An 18031-nucleotide genomic window follows, 5' to 3' on the forward strand; every position below is an offset into this window, starting at 1 on the left:
TTGCAAGGCCCAAATCACAGTTTGTGGACCCAAACAAAGCTGGAAAGTCCCTTCGTAAGGCCCATATGGTATTTTTGATTCATGAGTTGGAAATCCAGTCACTATTGGACGAGTACAAGGATGTATTCCAGGAACCTAAAGGCTCGCCACCCTATAGGACGTTTCATCATGCAATTCCCTCACTAAACCATGTTGATCCTATCAATGTGAGACCGTACAGGTACCCACATTTTCAGAAAAACGAAATAGAATCCTTGATACAGAGTATGCTGAAAGAAGGAATAATTAGGCCCAGTTCCAGCCCATTTTTCAGCCCCAATATTACTTGTTAAAAAAAAAAAAAAAAAGACGGGGGCTAGAGAATGAGTGTGAATTATCAAAACAAGGTGAGAGTAAAGGTTAAATTTCCAATGCCAGTTATAGATGAACTGCACTGAGCTAGGGTGTTTTCCAAGCTTGACTTAAGATCCGGGTACCATCAAATCCGGATTAAAGAGTGGATGAGTAAAAAACTGCCTTTTGTACCCATGAAGGGCACTCTGAGTTTTTAGTTATATTGTTTGGCCTTACTAATGCACCTTCATGATGAACGATATCTTTAAGAGTCACTTGCACAAGTTCGTCTTGGTGTTCTTTGGTGACATATTGGTGCACAGCGGCTCCCGTGAAGAACACTGGACGCACCTCTGGGTTGTACTTGATATTTTAAGAAACCATCAACTATATGCTAAGAGAAGTAAATGCCATTTTGCTAAAGATCAAGTGGAGTACTTAGGGCACATTGTATCAGCGGAAGGTGTAGCTGTGAACTAAGATAAGATCCGTTGCATGTTAAAGTGGCCCATACCCGATTCACTGAAAAGTCTTGTGGGTTCTTAGGCCTGACTGGCTATTACAGGAAACTTATAAGGAACTATGGCGTCAACGCTCAACCATTGACCCAATTGCTTAAGAAGGGAAGTTGGGGTTGGAACCTCCAAGTTGAGGAAGCATTCAACGCCCATCAGTGCAAATTTATTTGCATTGCAACCAAATACAGCCTTAGGCTTAGTTTTGAAGGAGTACAAATACAAGTATGTACAGTACATATACATATACATAGAAAATAAGGGTTTTGCACTTTACATATTTATATTTGTACACTAACAAAACAAGCCACACCATCCCCACAGGCTCTGTCTCTGTCACCCGCCTGCAACAAATTGGAAATCAAAATTTTTTATAATCCATTCTAAGGATCATGGTGTCAATGTTTAATTTGTGGATATCCATCACTTTCTTCATTATGGTGCCTTCCATCTTTCCCCATCAAGTGAATTGAGAATGCTCTAAATGCTGAAAGTAACTGGCTTATGATCATTCATCATAGCTTTGAATTCAAATCTTTCTCTCTCTCTCTCTCTTGGTTAAAGGACAACTAAGTCCTCATCTCACGATTCTGGTATCAAAACCAACAAGCCACCAAATCAGCAAGTTGGTTATCTGCAATTTATGGATTAAAGGTTGATACATAACAAAACATATTCTCACAACAATGCAAAAGATAATAGACCAGAAACTCATAATCCAAAAGACTAAAATTGGAATTCTGAGTCATCCCATTGAAGAACTGCAGACTCCAAGTTCTGCTCTCTCTTGAGCTTGTCCTTGAGAAACCAATCACAGATCCTCCCGGCATTAAGCTCCTCAATCGGAAGCCCTTCTTGCTCCGATATGACTCGAAGTAGATTAAGTGATGAGATCTACAAATTAACACATGTAGCACACATTATATCACCCAAAATCTGAAATAATCTGGAAAAAACATCTCTTTTCCCATTCTTCTTTCCATTTTCAACAACTCCTTTTGATTCAATGTAAAATCGGCGCACATTTTTTTCATGCGGAAAGGTTTAAAGTATGTTTTAATTTACTTGTTTTACAATGAAAACTTGATCTATTTATCATTTACATAAAACAAATACAGACAAGCAACGAAGCAAAAAACAAAGCTTTTGCTACAAGAGACGTGAAAACACAATAATTGAAATATTTTCAGTCTGAATAGTTTTTCGGCCATTACATGAAGAAATTAACAAATGCAGCCATAATGAAGAGAAAAATGCTTAATTAATAAATGCATTAGAAAGAGAGTTTAAATCCATCATACAAAATTGTCAGTTTTCTCATGTCATGTCTAGAATTGTCCCCATATATAAGAGTTCAATTATTTGTTAAACAGTAAGTACTAACATCCCATCTATCAAAGAAAAAAAAAATAAAAGTAAGTATTAACATTCCAACTACTTTGAAACATAAAACAATCTGTCTTTTTTTCCCCACCCTTTCTTCTTGCTTTTTGTCTAACTCTTTTTTTTTCTATCAAATAATGGAAACCAAATCAGCTCCCCACAAGACTGCCCCCACAACTTCTTACACATCTTCACCGTGTATTGAGAACATTTCCTGATGATGACATCATCATTCCTAATATTATAATTGGGAGATATTCCCAATACATTGACTGGGAATGTGCTGTGGGATGTTGTGGGGGGCAGTCTCATGGGGGCTGATTTGAACTCCAAATTAATGTTGTCATAAAAAAGCAGTTGCAGTATTATTCCTCGGATCCTTAAAATTAAAAAGAAGGAAACATCCTCCCAAATGTGGGGTTGTCGAAAAAGGAATCTCCTTTTATTAAGAATGCTAAATCTACAATGCAGTGAAAATTTTGTAGTTTGTTAGTGGAGATAATGGGCAACGTTTAAACTGTGTTTCAATCAGTCTACATTTGCGTAATCAAATTCTATTCCAATTCCTGGAAATTCAAATGATCAGCCTCTCAGGAAATTTTAAATCTAAGTGTGTATTCCAAAGACATTTTCTATAGAATGTTATTTAATTTTTTGAATTGCCCCTATTTAAGCCCTATTTGATGATTAAGTACTTGTTAATTCACAAGTACTTCTTAGAAGTACTTGTTTTAACAACCCTTTATCCTGTTTGGTAACTCACTTTTTCAAATCACTTATTATGTTTTTAAGTACTTATTAGGTGCGAATGTTTGGTAAGTTACTTTCCCCATAAGTACTTATATTTATACAAATGACAATTTTAGCCTTCACTTCTCTTATATATATATATATATATGTTATGTTATACATTTTAAGTGAGAATCCACATGGACTCCACTTCATGACAACTAAGAGTCCATGTGGACCCCACATGGACCCCACTTCATGGTCAGCACTATTTTTTACTGTCAATGGCCCGATATCAAGCTCAGTACATCGGTCACCGACGTCATTGGTACACCGGTTGTTGGCCATCAATGTCATTGGTACACTAACTGTCGGCCAGTACACTGGCCGTCGACTGGTACATCGGCGGTGGCCGACGTCGTGTTGGCGGAGAGATAGAGACAAGGAGAGAGAGAGGGAGAGAAAAATAAGAGAATGAGAATGGGGGTATTTTAGGTATTACAAGAAAATATTAGGGACTAGTTTGTTCCATTTTTTTGGAGAAGTACTTCTTTAAAAAGTATTGAAAAATAAAAACCAACTTCAAGTCAATTTTTTAAATAAGTACTTCTTTAAAAACAAGTACTTTTTACCCACTTTTTTACCAAACACCCATAAGTACTTAAAAACCACTTAATGTGTGGTCCCATGTCTTAAAAGTACTTCTTTCAAGTGTTCTCAAATAGGGTCTTAGACCATGTTTGGGAGTGCTTAAAAATAAGTGTTTATTCAAAATATGTGTATATTTGGGCTATTAAGCACTTATTTTTTTTCGCTTCATGGGGCTACACAACAGGGGGTAGCTATTAAGCACTTATTGGTATTTAGGAAATAAGCCTGAAATAAGTGTTATCTTAAAAATAAAGGCTTATTTTTTAATATAAGAACTTATTCAACTTTTTTCTCCTAAAATTATCCCTAGTTGAATTTTATAAAAGTACTTTTATGAAAGTACTTTTACGAAAGCGTTTTTATGAAAGTACTTTTATGAAAGTGCTTTTATAAAAGAACTTTTATGAAGGCACTTTTATAAAAGTACTTTTATGAAAGCATTTTTATAAAAGCACTTTTAAGAAAGCACTTTTACGAAAGTACTTTTATGGAAGTACTTTTACAAAAATACTTTAAGGGAAACACTTTTACAAAAGTACTTTTATGAACACTTTTGCGAAAGTACTTTTATGGAATCACTTTTATGGAAGTACTTTTATAAAAGTGCTTCAATAAAGTGCTTTTGTAAAAGTACTTTCATAAAAGTACCTTCATAAAAACGTTTTTATAAAAGTACTTTCACAAAAGTGTTTTTATAAAAATGATTTAATAAAAGTGCTTTCAAAGGGTATATTTTGAAAATTTGAAAGAAAATGGAGGACCAAATAGTCACAAATGTTTATTTAAGTACTTATTAGAGAAAAAGACTACCAAACACCCAATACAAAATAAGTGCTTATTTTTAAAAATAAGCACATGAAAAAGTTGGGTACCAAATGCAAATAAATGCTTATTTGAATAAGCACTTATTCAATAAACACTTATGTTAAGCACTCCCAAACATGGCCTTATTAGACTTGGGATGCAACAAAGCCTCTTATGAGTAACTACAAAGCTTTGAAAAAACCTTGAAAGAGAAAACTACTTTTATAAAACAACAAGAAAACAAAAGCTGTATATATATATATATATATGTATATATATAGGGTGTTTGGTTCCATTTACGTTTATTCAATAAAAGTTTTGTACTTGTATGACTGTAAAACTGAGGAACACATTTAATGATGACGTTTATAACACATAGGCGCCATTAGGCACCACATCAGCAAAATGCCAATAAACACCTACCCGTTTCAGGAAGCTCCAAAATGAAGCTTTCTGAAACGGGAGAGACGCACATAAACTGAAGTTTTCTTTTGCAAACTTAGATACACACAAATGCAATTAATGATGCATTTGGTGACGAGGCACCTATGTGGCATCGTCAATAAATATTTACCCAATAAACGTAAACGGAACCAAATATATACATAATCAATTAATTAATCAAATCAAATCGATGTAACATCCACAAGTTTCTAAATTATATTCCACTCTAGAACAAATGGAAGAGTTGTAAGTTTGGCGAATTGATGCTTCAGTTCTATGTTTCTATCCCCAGTATCCAGCTCTATCCTGACCCGCCAAACACAAGAGTAACCGCAGAAAATGTTTGGCATTTGAATGCTATTAGCCGTAAGCTACAAGGAGGGAATGTATTAATATGTAAATGCAGTTTTGTTAGTATGGATTGAGGACTACTATGTTCATCCAACTCGCCCGTCCAAACTCATCATTCCCATTTAGAGAAGTGGATTTGACTTGGACCGTGGGTTCTTAGCCTCTTACCTAGCGGTTACCTTGGGTCATACGAACGTGTTACGGTGTTAAACGGTCCGTCCGGAAAGGACCACATAACTTGCAGTAAAATCCGAATTTGATCCGATTGTTGAAAAATTACATTTAAATCCGATCTGAAATCTGATTAGATTTGAAGGCCTTGAAATCAAAATTAAATCCTAATGAGCTTGGATAATTTGGATTTAATCTAGTTCTGTTTTATTTTTTATTTTTTTTATTTTTTCAATATAAAAAAATTATTTTTTAACTTTTATAGATAATAAATTAAGATAAATTTATATGCTGAATTTATTATATATATATAACAATATTTTATTTATAAGTATAAATATAATTATATAAATTTTATATATTAAAATTAATAAATATTATAATATAATCAAATGGTCAAATCCAAACACACAGAATAATTAGATTGGATGTAAAACAGGTCACGAATTTTCGAATATCATTATTAACAATTGACAGGACTATTTGCTATAAATGCATGCTTTGCTGTCTCGAGTGCCATATGTAGGTCGTAACTCCTGTAACAGACCTCACATAAGTTAATAATTTCTCAGCAGTCAGCATATAACAGATATAGTATATCCTCATTTTGTGAGGTATATATAGACTTACAGTTTGAAAAGTTAGTAATTACATTCAATCCCGTTGAATTTGAGCTGAAAAAAAGGTATCACAGCCACAACAAAAGCAACATGAGACAATGACGTGGCTCACCAAGCCAAGAGGTTACCGAGGCTAGAAATCTAATCTGGCTATCTACAACAAGTTTAGAGGCACCAATCCCCTATTTTCCAAGGGTATTTTAAGGCACATGTGTCCAAACAAAAATCGCTGGAGTGCACTTACTCAGTGTGCTCACAGTATGTGCTAAGGGAAATGATGATTGATATATAATGATGGTGCTCTCGAACCTCATCAAGTCACCATCAGTGCTCCGCTATGTGTCACTAGTTGACCCAAAAGCTTAAGAGTTAGAGAGCCACATTTTTGTTGAGTAAATGAGATGCCGCCCATTGGATCAGTACTGATCTTATTTGGTTTGAACAAATTCATTCAGTTCACACTGTGTACACTGTCCTCATGCTTTCTAAGAGCCATGAATTTGATTTGGAAGATCAGACTCATCAGGAGGATAGTTTGTTGATGATGAGAGCCATGAAAAAACTCATTGGCAACATGATGATACCAAGTAGTAGAATAAACAGTCACTTCTTATAGGTATATCTGAAAATATTCTAGAAAATCTGAACTGTTAGTCGATTATAACAAAGCTGGCGTGGAAATGCAAGTTGGCCAAGTGGGTTAACTTAAATCTGTATATATACATATATATATATGTATCAGTTCGCATGTCAATAAACACAATAGTTTTTCCTCATCGCAAGCTGCTATGAGCTTTGCATTTCTTCATTGCAACTATTTTCCTTATCACATCTCCCGGTATCAAAGCGCCGATCACCGTCGAGCCACGACCACTCTTGTTGCTGCGATTTTTTTTCTCTGCAAATTCTTGGCTGATTCCTTCATTTCTGATGATCTTGATCTCCGATAAATTCATTTCACTTTCTTGCCTTTCTTCGGCAACCTCTGTTTTTCGTCATGAATTCAGATCTGAGTTTTGAATCCCCATACTACTTTCACCCCTCGGATAATCCAGGGACTGTGTCGGTTTCTTGTCTCCTAACAGCTGAAAACTATCCCACCTGGTCTAGATCTATGCGGAATGCATTACGGGCAAAGAATAAGTTTGCCTCTGTTGACAGAACATTGGAACGACCTGAATCTTCCACAACAAAAGGACGAATTTGGGATAAATGTAATTCCATGATAATTTCATGGATCTTTAATTCCCTACCTCGTGAATTCTATGATAGCATTCCATATATTGATACTGCCAGAGATATTTGGCGCCATCTTGAAGAAACATTTGCACAAGGAAATGCTCCTTGCATTTACTAGGTAAAATGTGATCTGTCAACCTTGCACCAGGGCAATCTCTCCGCCTCCTATTTCACCAAACTGAAAGGACTATGGGACGAGTTAGCCATTCTTGCTACTCTTCCTGATTGTAGTTGTGATGCTGCAAAAGGAATAGCTGTAGAACGCGAGAGGGACAAACTTAACTAGTTCTTGATGGGACTAAATGACTTGTTCAACAATATTCGTTCTAATATCCTAGCCATGGAACCACTTCCAACCATCAACTCAGCTTACGCTCTAGTAGTCCAAGAAGAACGACATCAATCTATACTACCATCCAAAGGTTCAATTGTCCAAGAGGCCGTTGCTTTCTTTGTCCCACGAACTGTTGATCAATCTGCTCGCCCTCGTCCAAAATGCGAGCACTATAAGCAGATAGGTCATATCAAAGAACGTTGTTATGAGTTGCATGGCTATCTAGAAGGATGGGAGAAAAAGAAGCCAAGACGTGGTCCAAAACAGAGCTCCCCAACGATTACCTATACCACAATGATTGGGTCTTTACCTGAAAATGGATCTTCATTTATTTCTGTTACTGCCTTGACTCTAGAACAATATAATAATCTTATGAGATTACTCAATGCTGATATTTCAACCATTTATGCCTCTAATTAAACAGGTAAGACTTCATTTCCTTCTAATAACAACATGTCTATTGCTTCAAATCATTGGATACTTGATAGTGGGGCATCCAATTACATTGCCTGTACTTTATCTTTGTTCCTACATATTTCCCCATTATTCTCTACCACCATAGTTCATCTACTGAATGGATCCACCTTTCCGGCCAGACATAAAGGTTCCATTATACTAGACTCAAATCACATTGTGCATCATGTATCATACATCCCTAAGTTTAAATTTAATCTCTTGTCCATTAGTAAACTCATGTTCCAATTGCGATGTATTGTTGTATTCTCTTCTGCTTGTACACTTCAGGACCTAGCTTCGATGAATCTGATTGGCAAGGGGGTGCTACGTAATGGAATTTACTATCTTCTAGCTATCAAACATTCAGTTGCTCTATCATTTTCTACTACATAAGGCTACTTTATTTGGCACAATAGACTGGGACATGTCTCATCTCGCCAACTACCAATCATCTCTAATGGTAGCTTAGCTATACCAAATAAAGCTTGTGATATATGTGAAAAGGCCAAACACACCTGGACTCCATTTCCTATGGGTTCTTCTCGAACTTCAACTCTATTTGATCTCATCCATTGTGGCATATAGGGTGCTTACCATACACCTAAACACTCAGGTAATAGGTATTTTTTAACTGTAGTTAATGACTATAACCATTGTACATGGGTGTTCCTCATGAAAAATAAGTTTGATATATACAATTTCTTAATTTCATTTTGTAACATGGTGAAAACTCAATTTCACACCGTTGTTCGGATTGTACGTTCTGATAATGGTAAAGAATTTCTCTCAGGCCCAATGCAACAATACTTTATGAACAATGACATTATCCATCAAACATCATGTATAGACTCTCCTCAACAAAACAGTGTTGTTGAGAGAAAACACCACCACTTGTTGGAAGTTGCACGGGCCTTGTGTTTTCAAGCTTCACTCCTTTTAGTATTTTGGGGAGAATGTGTTCTCATTGCAACTTACATTATCAATTACTTTCCTTTAATACCATTACAAGGTAAATCTCTTTATGAGTTATTGTTTGGCAAAGCCCCTTCTTACACCCACTTACGGACCTTTGAATGTTTGTGCTATGCTCAAGAACGTCCTATTTCAAGGGACAAATTTGCACCAAAGGCCTCTGAATGTATTTTCATAGACTATCCTTTTGGTCAAAAAGGATACAAAGTTTACAACCTTGACTCCCACCAAATTTTTACTTCTCGAGATGTTTATTTTTATGAAACAGCATTCCCCTTTACTACCGCTATATCACAGATTTCACCTATTCCATCTCACAAAAATGTGGTCATCCCTTTACCCAAGTTTGAGGACCTATGTGTTGACATTTCACCCTCTACAATACCTATTGACATTAACAACACAAGATCCATGGATAATGAAGCCTAACCCATTGTCAATAGTCCCCATGGATAATGCACCTATAGCATCCAATTCTGATTTGGACAAATTACTCACAAACCCAATAACACGTCCTCAACGTACTAGGCACATTCTATCTCACCTTCGTGACTATGATTATAGTTTACCCATCTCCCTCTCCAACACTATTGCTACAGCCCCCTTACCAGTTGAACCCTCCTCTTACTCCCAGGCTGCACGTGACCCCAATTGGTGTAAGGCCATGGAAATTGAGATTGCTGCATTGGAGCACAACCAAACATGGTCCATTGTGGACCTACCACCTGGAAAGAAACCAATAGGATCCAAATGGGTGTATAAATTGAAACTTCGTGTTGATGGAACCATTGAGCGCTATAAGGCGCGACTAGTTGCTAAAAGTTATACACTAATTGAAGGCCACGATTATCATTGATACATATGCTCTTGTGGCCAAACTTGTAACTCTATGGTGCCTTCTTGCCCTTGCTGTTATAAAAGGATGGGAACTATATTAGTTGGATGTGACTAATGTCTTCTTACATGACGACTTGTCCGAGGAAGTATATATGACCATTCCTCTGTGTTTTCCTAAACATGCTAAAAACAAAGTTTGTAAGCTACAGAAATCTCTATATGGGCTCAAACAAGCATCTTGTTGCTGGTTTGAAAAGTTTGCTACTGCCTTAAGGAACTATGGTGTTACCCAATCAGTTGTGGATTAATCATTGTTTACCTCCAACCTTCCGGATTCATGTGTGGTCGTCCTGATGTATGTTGATGATCTAGTTATCATCGGGAATGATGTTGCCCACATTAATGATCTTAAGACATATCTTCATGGCTGTTTTCATCTCAAAGATTTTGGGCTTTTCCACTACTTTCTTGGACTTGAGGTCACATGGTCTAATTTTGGAATTTGTGTGTCAATATAAGTATGCCATGGACATCATCACTGAAATATGTATGATTGATTGCAAGCCTGTATCTCATCCTATGGAGCAACGAAAACAGCTCATTGACATGGATTATGGATATCCCACCATTGACTTATCTAGTGTAATATCAACGGTTCATTGGCCACCTTATCTACCTTACCATTACTAGGCCTGAATTGATGTTCTAGTTCACATGTTGTCACAATTTATGCATGATCCTCATGAAGAACACATGCAAATTACTCTTCGCATTGTGTGTTACATCAAAGCAGCTCCACATCAAGAAATTTTCTTTTCTTCATCTGCTAATTGCACCCTTACAGGTTATTGTGATTCTGACTGGGCCACATGTCCCCTTACACGAAGATCGACTATGGGATATATCAATATGCTTGGAAAATCTCTCCTATCATGGAAAACAAAGAAACAAGCCTAAGTTTCTCGATCCTCTGCATAAGCTGAATACCACACCATGGCCATGGCTACAAGTGAATTAGTATGGCTCAACCTTGGTCTTTCCTTGCAACAACCTATTCAACTTCATTGTGATAACTAGGCAACTATCCATATTGCAACAAATCCCGTCTTTCAAGAACAGACAAACTATATTGAGATTGGCTGCCATTTTCTTCAGGAATATGTTCAAAAATAGAACATCCAACTCTGCCACTTCTCCACTAAGTCTCAGCCGGCTGGTATACTTACTAAATCTCTGGGGGCTGACCAATTTCATTTTCTTATACACAAGTTGGGTGTCACTACATCCCCAACTTGAGAGGGGTATTTTAGAATATCTGAACTGTTAATCAGTTATAACTAAGTTAACGTGACAATGCAAGTTGGACAAGTAGGTTAACTTAAATCTATAGTACCTATAAAAGAACAAATGCCCATTCTTTCTAAAATTTTCATTAAACGTTTCTACCCCTTATCTAAACAACATACAATGGGCATATATATCCTTTATTTTCACTATAAAAACTACTCACTTAAAACTATTCAAAAACTATCCATGAATTATAAATATTTTTATCTTAAAGATACAATCACGTACGTACATATTTACTAATACGTATATGTGTTGCGCTGACTTTGCATTTCCTCATCGCAATTATTTTCCTTATTACATCTCCGTAGTTTTATCAGAAAATAAGGAAAATTAACGGTCGATCTTGTAGCAGCATTTAGAGGGTCAAACGCCCTTGAAGAGAAGAGGTGGATTGATGGGTTTTACAGAAACTCATCTTTTCACAAGCAGTCATTCATTTTAATGAGCACTGCACTGCGGCAACCAAAGGTTATAACTTATATTCCATCAGTCTGCAAGTGTAAGGTTCAGTTTATTTGAAGTTTGAACCATCCAAACAAATTAAAATTCGTCTTTTAGGTATAAAATTCGCTCAAAACAGAAATAACATCTTAGGGTCGAGATTGAATTAATTGGGAAAAAGAGAATGGAAGAATCCAGCAAAACAGACAATGAAATGACGAACAAAAAGAGAAACAGGGAGTCAGGGACTAGAGTTTCTTCACATACCGTTAATCGACATAGGAAGCGTTCGTGAGTACTTAAACCGGAAATTTCAACCAAACCAGCTTCTTCTAGGGTCAAGAAACTTCGCCTCTCCTTCTTCTCTCCTTCCTGACACCCTCTGACTACTAGTCTTCTCCCATCGACCTTCCTTGCTGCAGAACGCACAGATCCCCCACTCAATTTAATAATAAACCCAACGGAAATTAACAACTCTTAGCGAACTTACTCCTATAGCTACCTTGATGGACCGTCTGCGTTTTCTTCCCAAACTTTGAAGGATTTATCAGAAAAGAAGACCGGAAATTGTTCTTGCAAGGTTTGAGTGAAAGCATGCTTCTGATTTCTGATGAAGAGTGGTTACGGCAGAGCAAGAAAAAAGGACTAGAAGGCTTTTATTTCTTGACTCTTGTGGAGGGGAGGAGGCGCTGGGGAATTCTATTATCTGATTTTATATTTAAGATAACTGGAGAAGGCACAAGAGGCCAAGTTCTAATTTATGTCTCCAAGATTATTTTTGTTATCTTTTATCCTGAATCTCCTGATACCCATCAATTCTGACCGTTCAATTGATGGCCCACTGCTCTGCTAATGATCGGATATCCATTGATGAATTCTGCTATGCAAAAGCAAAAACAAACAGACACACAAACATACGTAGGAAAAAAAAACAAAAAAGTGTGAAGAACTATAGATGATCCGATTAAGTTCTCATTTCTCCTTCGAAGATCTCTATAAGAGATTATAACTCGCACACCATTTGTTACAGATCTTCCTTGTAAATTCGTAACCAATGTCAAGAATTGATGATAATGAATCTTTCTGCTCACCACACAAAAATATAAATAATAATTATAGTGAATATAGAAACCAAGAGAAAAAAACTGGTAATTTTAGTTGGGACCCCAGCAGATCAAGTGCATAACTTTCTCGGCCTTCTCCGCTTCTCTCCTCCTTTTCTCGTCGCTATTCCTTATCTTACTAGCTTGAGTCCTGCCACTGGAGAACCGGCGGACCTGATTGGCCTTGCCGGATTCCGTCAATGTGTTTTTCTGCGTCTGCATGGACTTGAAAGCTGCCTCGAATTTGCAAACTCGTGCACTACTACTCATCTTCACCCACAAGAAATTGCAGAGCCAGAGAGTCCTCGGAAAGACGAATAAGAAGAAGTGAGTTAGCTGTCACTTGCTGTGGTAAGGAAAGAAAAGACGGAATCAGCAATAAATAAGGGGGGGTGCACCGCTACTATTAGAATAACAGTTTCTCCAGCTTCTACGACTGCGGTTTTCTCAGAAACAGGGGAAAGAAATAGCACTGGTTTTGATCTCGCACCTTTCCTAGAACCTCCCACAGGATTCATTATTTATTATTTTAAACTACTATCTGGAGATTCCAATAACGACTGGTGATCTGCACGCGCTTAATATGTCGGAAGAAATTATAAAGTATAACACTATAGATTACACAGAATAGATTGCCCTGTAATGAAGAGATTTCACCAGCCGTTGATATTGCTCAGGAAGGTGATTGATTTCCACTTTTCTATCAAGGATAATCGAACCTCAACCCCCCAAGTTCGATTAAAAGATTTTAAAAATGTTAATGAATTCGAGCTACGCTCGTGAGTCGTAACTCGTAACTGTAGAATCCAATTCCAGGAAGATACCAATATCTGGTCATAAACTAAAGAAGAATAAATAGGGACCAAAGATTTGTATATTTGGGAAAAAGACAAAAAATGCCGCTGGTAAATTGGAAAGAGATGAAAAACCATCGATTACTCACTTGGAAATAAAACCATCTCTGGCTTTGGCAAGGAATCCACCAAATATTTCTCTCTCTACTATGTATATCTATAGTGTCATCCAAAGCTCTATTCTATTCTGTTGTTAAGAAAAAGAAAGAGATGATTCTGAATGAAGATAGGAATACGCTCTGCGGTGTCTGCACCAACGGGCGAAGAACGATATTCCCATTACAAAGGCAGAGGACAAGAAACACTCAATCAACATGGTTTCAACTCAATTCTGAAGTCTGAAACTATTTCAATATTCGACAGATTTCAATACTATTCTGAAGTGAAATGATTTCATCCTTTTTCTTTACTGCATTCTCTCGTTTCGGTTAAAATGGCCTCTTTTTCTTCCCGAAGCAGAATCGACCTTATTTTGATTGTCTTGATAGATTATTAATTACAGAAAACAAAGGTAGGAAAGAGGAAGACTTACAAATATTTGTTTGTCAGTCTGTGCAATAGATCATACCTTTCAGGCAACATAGATATCCCTGTTAAAAGTCCGTCCGTGGGGCTTCTGTTTTTGTTTGTTGCAACGGTGCCAACCCATAAGGGAACGGTTGGACTCGCAGCGACTCCTTTTCGTTTGTGTGCCAATTCAAACTTCAAAGGCTACACAGCCGGGTTTTCTGTAGGATTCCATTTGTACGTTATCGTTGTTTTCTGAGACCAGTTTTAGTGTAAAATCAACCATCTTCAGTTTTCCAAAATTCCTAAAATCACGTCCATTCTGTTCATCCCTCCTCGCTCTTCGTTGTTAACAACCGCCGATCAATCAATATATATATTAGAACCTTTGTACCCTTCCCGCCCCAACTTCAAAGTTCAAACGCATTACAATTCACAAGTTCTTGTATCAATTTCCACACCCACCAAAATCAAAAGAGAAGCAGTTTTACCCACTACCCAGAAGGGAAAAATGAGTTCGACAAGGAGAAGCAGGGGGTGGGTTGTGACTGCCAGCGTTGGAGCTGTTGAGGCTTTAAAAGATCAAGGTTTCTGTAGGTGGAATTACGCTTTAAAACAGCTCCACCAACACGTGAAGAACAATCTTGGATCCTGTTCTGAAGCTAAGAAGCTCACTCCAACCACCTCTTCCTCAAAGATGAGAAATGAGCAGCAGGGGAAAGAATCTGAAGAATCCCTGAGAAAAGTCATGTATTTGAGTTGTTGGGTTCCCAACTGAACCCGAAACATTGTTAAAGAACTCCATCATTTGCACCCATTAATGTTGTACAAACCAGTATGTAACATGACAAGAGTACTTGTGGCTATCAATGTAATGATTTTATACAAGATGTCTAAATAAAAAAAAAAAAAAAAGAAAGAAATTTCAGTGTTGGAAAGTAAATTCTGTTGGTAAGTACTCTATGAAAGCCGCGTAGAATCCAATTAGAGACCACCATCATATAGTGGATTAAGTATGTGTGGCACGCTGGTCTCCCTTCTAAAGTAGTCGTTTTTATGTGAAAATTTCTTCAAAATACCATTGCGATGCATGGATGAAAACATAAAGCAAAAAGGGTATTCCTGTGGTCATGCTGCGGGTTATGACTTGAGTTTCTTGCTTATTTGTCAGTGGTTTTCTTATAAATGTTACAAGTTCTTTGTGGGAGTCTCTCTCTTTGATATTCCGATTTATCAATCTCAACATATTAGGAATCGAGAGAAAAGCTGGAGTATTAATTTTTTATGCCAACTCCAAAAGAGCCAAATTATATTTATAGCTATCTTGCCTTCAATAATTTTATGGGAAGACTGGAGATATGGTGTAGAATTTATGAAGGAAATTCGAAATCTGCCTCTCAAGTTATTATTAGAATCAACTCTTGGCTTTAAGAACTAAATAGGTTGGCTCCTCTGCCAGAGCGTCCCAACTGTGTATTGGGAGCATCTCCCCACAATTACAGGAGATGTTTAATGCACAGTGAGATGTGCATGTAGCATGTGAGGCATGCTCTGTGGGGCGCCAATCTGAACTCATGTAATGTACCTCCTCCATTCAGGCAGAAATTGCAGTTATTCTTGACAGAGTTGATATTGCAAACGAAGGGGTCTTTCTAATATTATAATTGAAAGTGATAACAAGGTTCTGATTCAAATTTTGAATGGTTCTACTAGCAATCCTTGGTTTATCTATCACACTGCACACAATCCACACAGTTAATCTTGCCAACAGGCAACAACAATACAAATGTTTCAGTTCGTTCATATCTTGAGGGAGGTAAAGAGGCCCGTTTATAGTCTTGCTAATATTGGGAATTTGGGATTGATGAAGGCGTTTCCCATGATTATAATGTCTTTTTTTTTTTTTTCTTTTCTTTTGGATGAAGACATCAAAAAGGGGATCGGATCTTGTACGCCCCTACAGGGGGTGTATCGGGGTTTTGACCAGTTCACAGGGTGGAGGAACCTTAAACCGGCAAGTTAAAAAAATAAAAAGTAATACCAATACTGCCCGATACGCTCCTACCGGCATATCGGGCATATCGATATTTAGAACCTTGGGCACAATATAATAAGCATGTTCAATGAGCACTTGGTAAATATTTTACTATTGTCAAAGTGTTTTTTTAACTTTTTTAAGGGAAACTGTCTAAAACTCACCATGACTTTTCAGCTTTTCTCTTAAACTCATTACAACTTTTCAAAACATCCATGGAACCCCATGTCAGTGAGTTTTTGTTTTCTACAACTCACCATGTGTTAGAGCACGTTAATGTTCATTAACAGAAGTTGTCTACATCAGTATAAATACAATTTTCCTGACCAAACTGCCCCTGAATGGTGAATCAGCTTTATTAAATATATTTTTATGATTAAAATGCCCTTAACCCCCCAACTGCAAAACCCCATCGACAGTAAGCTCCTCCTCCTCCTTCTCCTGCTCCTCCTCCTCTTCTTCTTCTTCTTCTTCTTCTAATGGTTCTGAATACGCTGAACTTCAAATCGGCAGTACAATTCCAATGCCCATTTTTTGGACCCTTCTTAATTACAGATTGTGTGTTTTACCATTGTAATTGGGATTCAAATATGTGGACGAGCAAGTATGCCTTCACTGTCATCGGATGACTGGGATTCAAATATGTGGACTTTGGAGGTAGTTTCCAGTGTTCAATCTTGCTTCAATTCTTTGTTTTATTTGGTCGCTAGCTTCAATCGTTCTTTCAGAGTCAAAAACGAGCCACAAGCTATTTTTTCCATCTGTCAACACTTTTTATCAATTTGGAAGCCATACTAAAGGCGGCCATCGAATTCGATTATACACAGTTGGATGCTTATTCAAGCCATCAAATGCCTCGAATTCTACCAATCACATCTTGCCTTGCCGATATTGGCACATCTCAATCTACAAACGGGATTTTCTATTCACTTTTCTTACCTACTCTCTATCCGCCGTGAATTGCAGCCACACATTTCTATTATGAATTCAGAGGTGTGTGTGGCTGCAATTCACTGCGGGTAGAGATTGGATAGAAAAAGTAAGAAATCTAGCTTCATCAATCTAAGGCCATGAAGGTACTTGCATCATTGAAAGATTTTCGAAGCCAACAAAGAGAGGAAAGATTTGTTCTGGATAATTGCAACAAGAAATAGAAGATTGAAGAAATTTTCCACCCACATTGAAGTTCAATGCCAGGAAAGAACAAATTGAAGTGACCAATATCGATTGAATTGAAACTATTAGTGAAAATGCAAATTTGATCTTTGTCTTTATTATTGTTCAATATCTTTACTGCCTCAAGAATAGCAGCAGAACCGGTAATCTTGTTGATCCATAGTGGGAAGCTGAAAGATGGGCTTTGGGTTGAACAATAATTCGGGTAGTATTTCTGGAATATTAAAAATGGGTTGAATATAACAAAGGATAAAGTGGTAATCTACTAGCACCCGTTAGTCTCTTTAATGTCGATTTATTCACATGGGGTTGTATGGATATTTTAAAAAGTTATATTGAGTTTAAGAAAAATGTTGAAAAGTCATGGTGAGTTTTATACAACTTTCTTTTTTTTTAAAGGGTAGGCTGGGGGTATTTTAAGGAACAAGTGTGAAAAAATTTTCTAAGTACCCATTAAAGTTCTTACTAGGATATCCCTACCTAGTTAGGGGTGGTAATTTTTCACCCAACCCGCTGAACCCACCCAACTCGCCCATTTACTTGGCGGGTTGGAAATGGGTTTGATCACCCATTGGGTCAATTTAAATGGGTTGGGTTGGTTTGGGTTGTGGATAACCATTAGGTTAACCACTAAAAATATAAATATTAATTTCTTAGTCTTTTTTTTAATTTTCTTCATTTGAATGAAATAATTTATAATTAATGCATTAATTTTCTATTAATTAT

General features: G+C 37.0%; 1 protein-coding gene across 1 annotated transcript; it reads right to left on the reverse strand.

Annotated features, from left to right (window-relative positions):
- Nucleotides 1–1324: 1324 nt before the first annotated feature.
- LOC104612259 (receptor-interacting protein) lies at nt 1325–13540 on the reverse strand. Its single transcript, XM_010279616.3, has 3 exons — nt 12133–13540; nt 11898–12046; nt 1325–1742 (listed from the first exon to the last, which is right to left on the reverse strand). Exons 1-3 carry the CDS (start codon nt 12224–12226, stop codon nt 1575–1577), a joined length of 411 nt encoding a protein of 136 aa, XP_010277918.1. The 5' UTR covers nt 12227–13540; the 3' UTR covers nt 1325–1574.
- Between the last annotated feature and the right edge of the window lie 4491 nt (nt 13541–18031).

This window comes from Nelumbo nucifera, chromosome 1, assembly GCF_055504915.1.
Source record: "Nelumbo nucifera cultivar China Antique chromosome 1, China Antique-T2T, whole genome shotgun sequence".
Taxonomy (NCBI): domain Eukaryota; kingdom Viridiplantae; phylum Streptophyta; class Magnoliopsida; order Proteales; family Nelumbonaceae; genus Nelumbo; species Nelumbo nucifera.

Bases quoted from the DNA above. Each gene is read 5' to 3' on its own strand.
- LOC104612259 (XM_010279616.3), bottom strand. From the start codon at position 12,226: ATGCTTTCACTCAAACCTTGCAAGAACAATTTCCGGTCTTCTTTTCTG. The intron at 12,047-12,132 runs GTAGCTATAGGA...TGCGTTCTGCAG, and splicing joins AACGCAGACGGTCCATCAAG to CAAGGAAGGTCGATGGGAGA. The intron at 1,743-11,897 runs GTATGTGAAGAA...GTTAATTTGTAG, and splicing joins GCTTCCTATGTCGATTAACG to ATCTCATCACTTAATCTACT.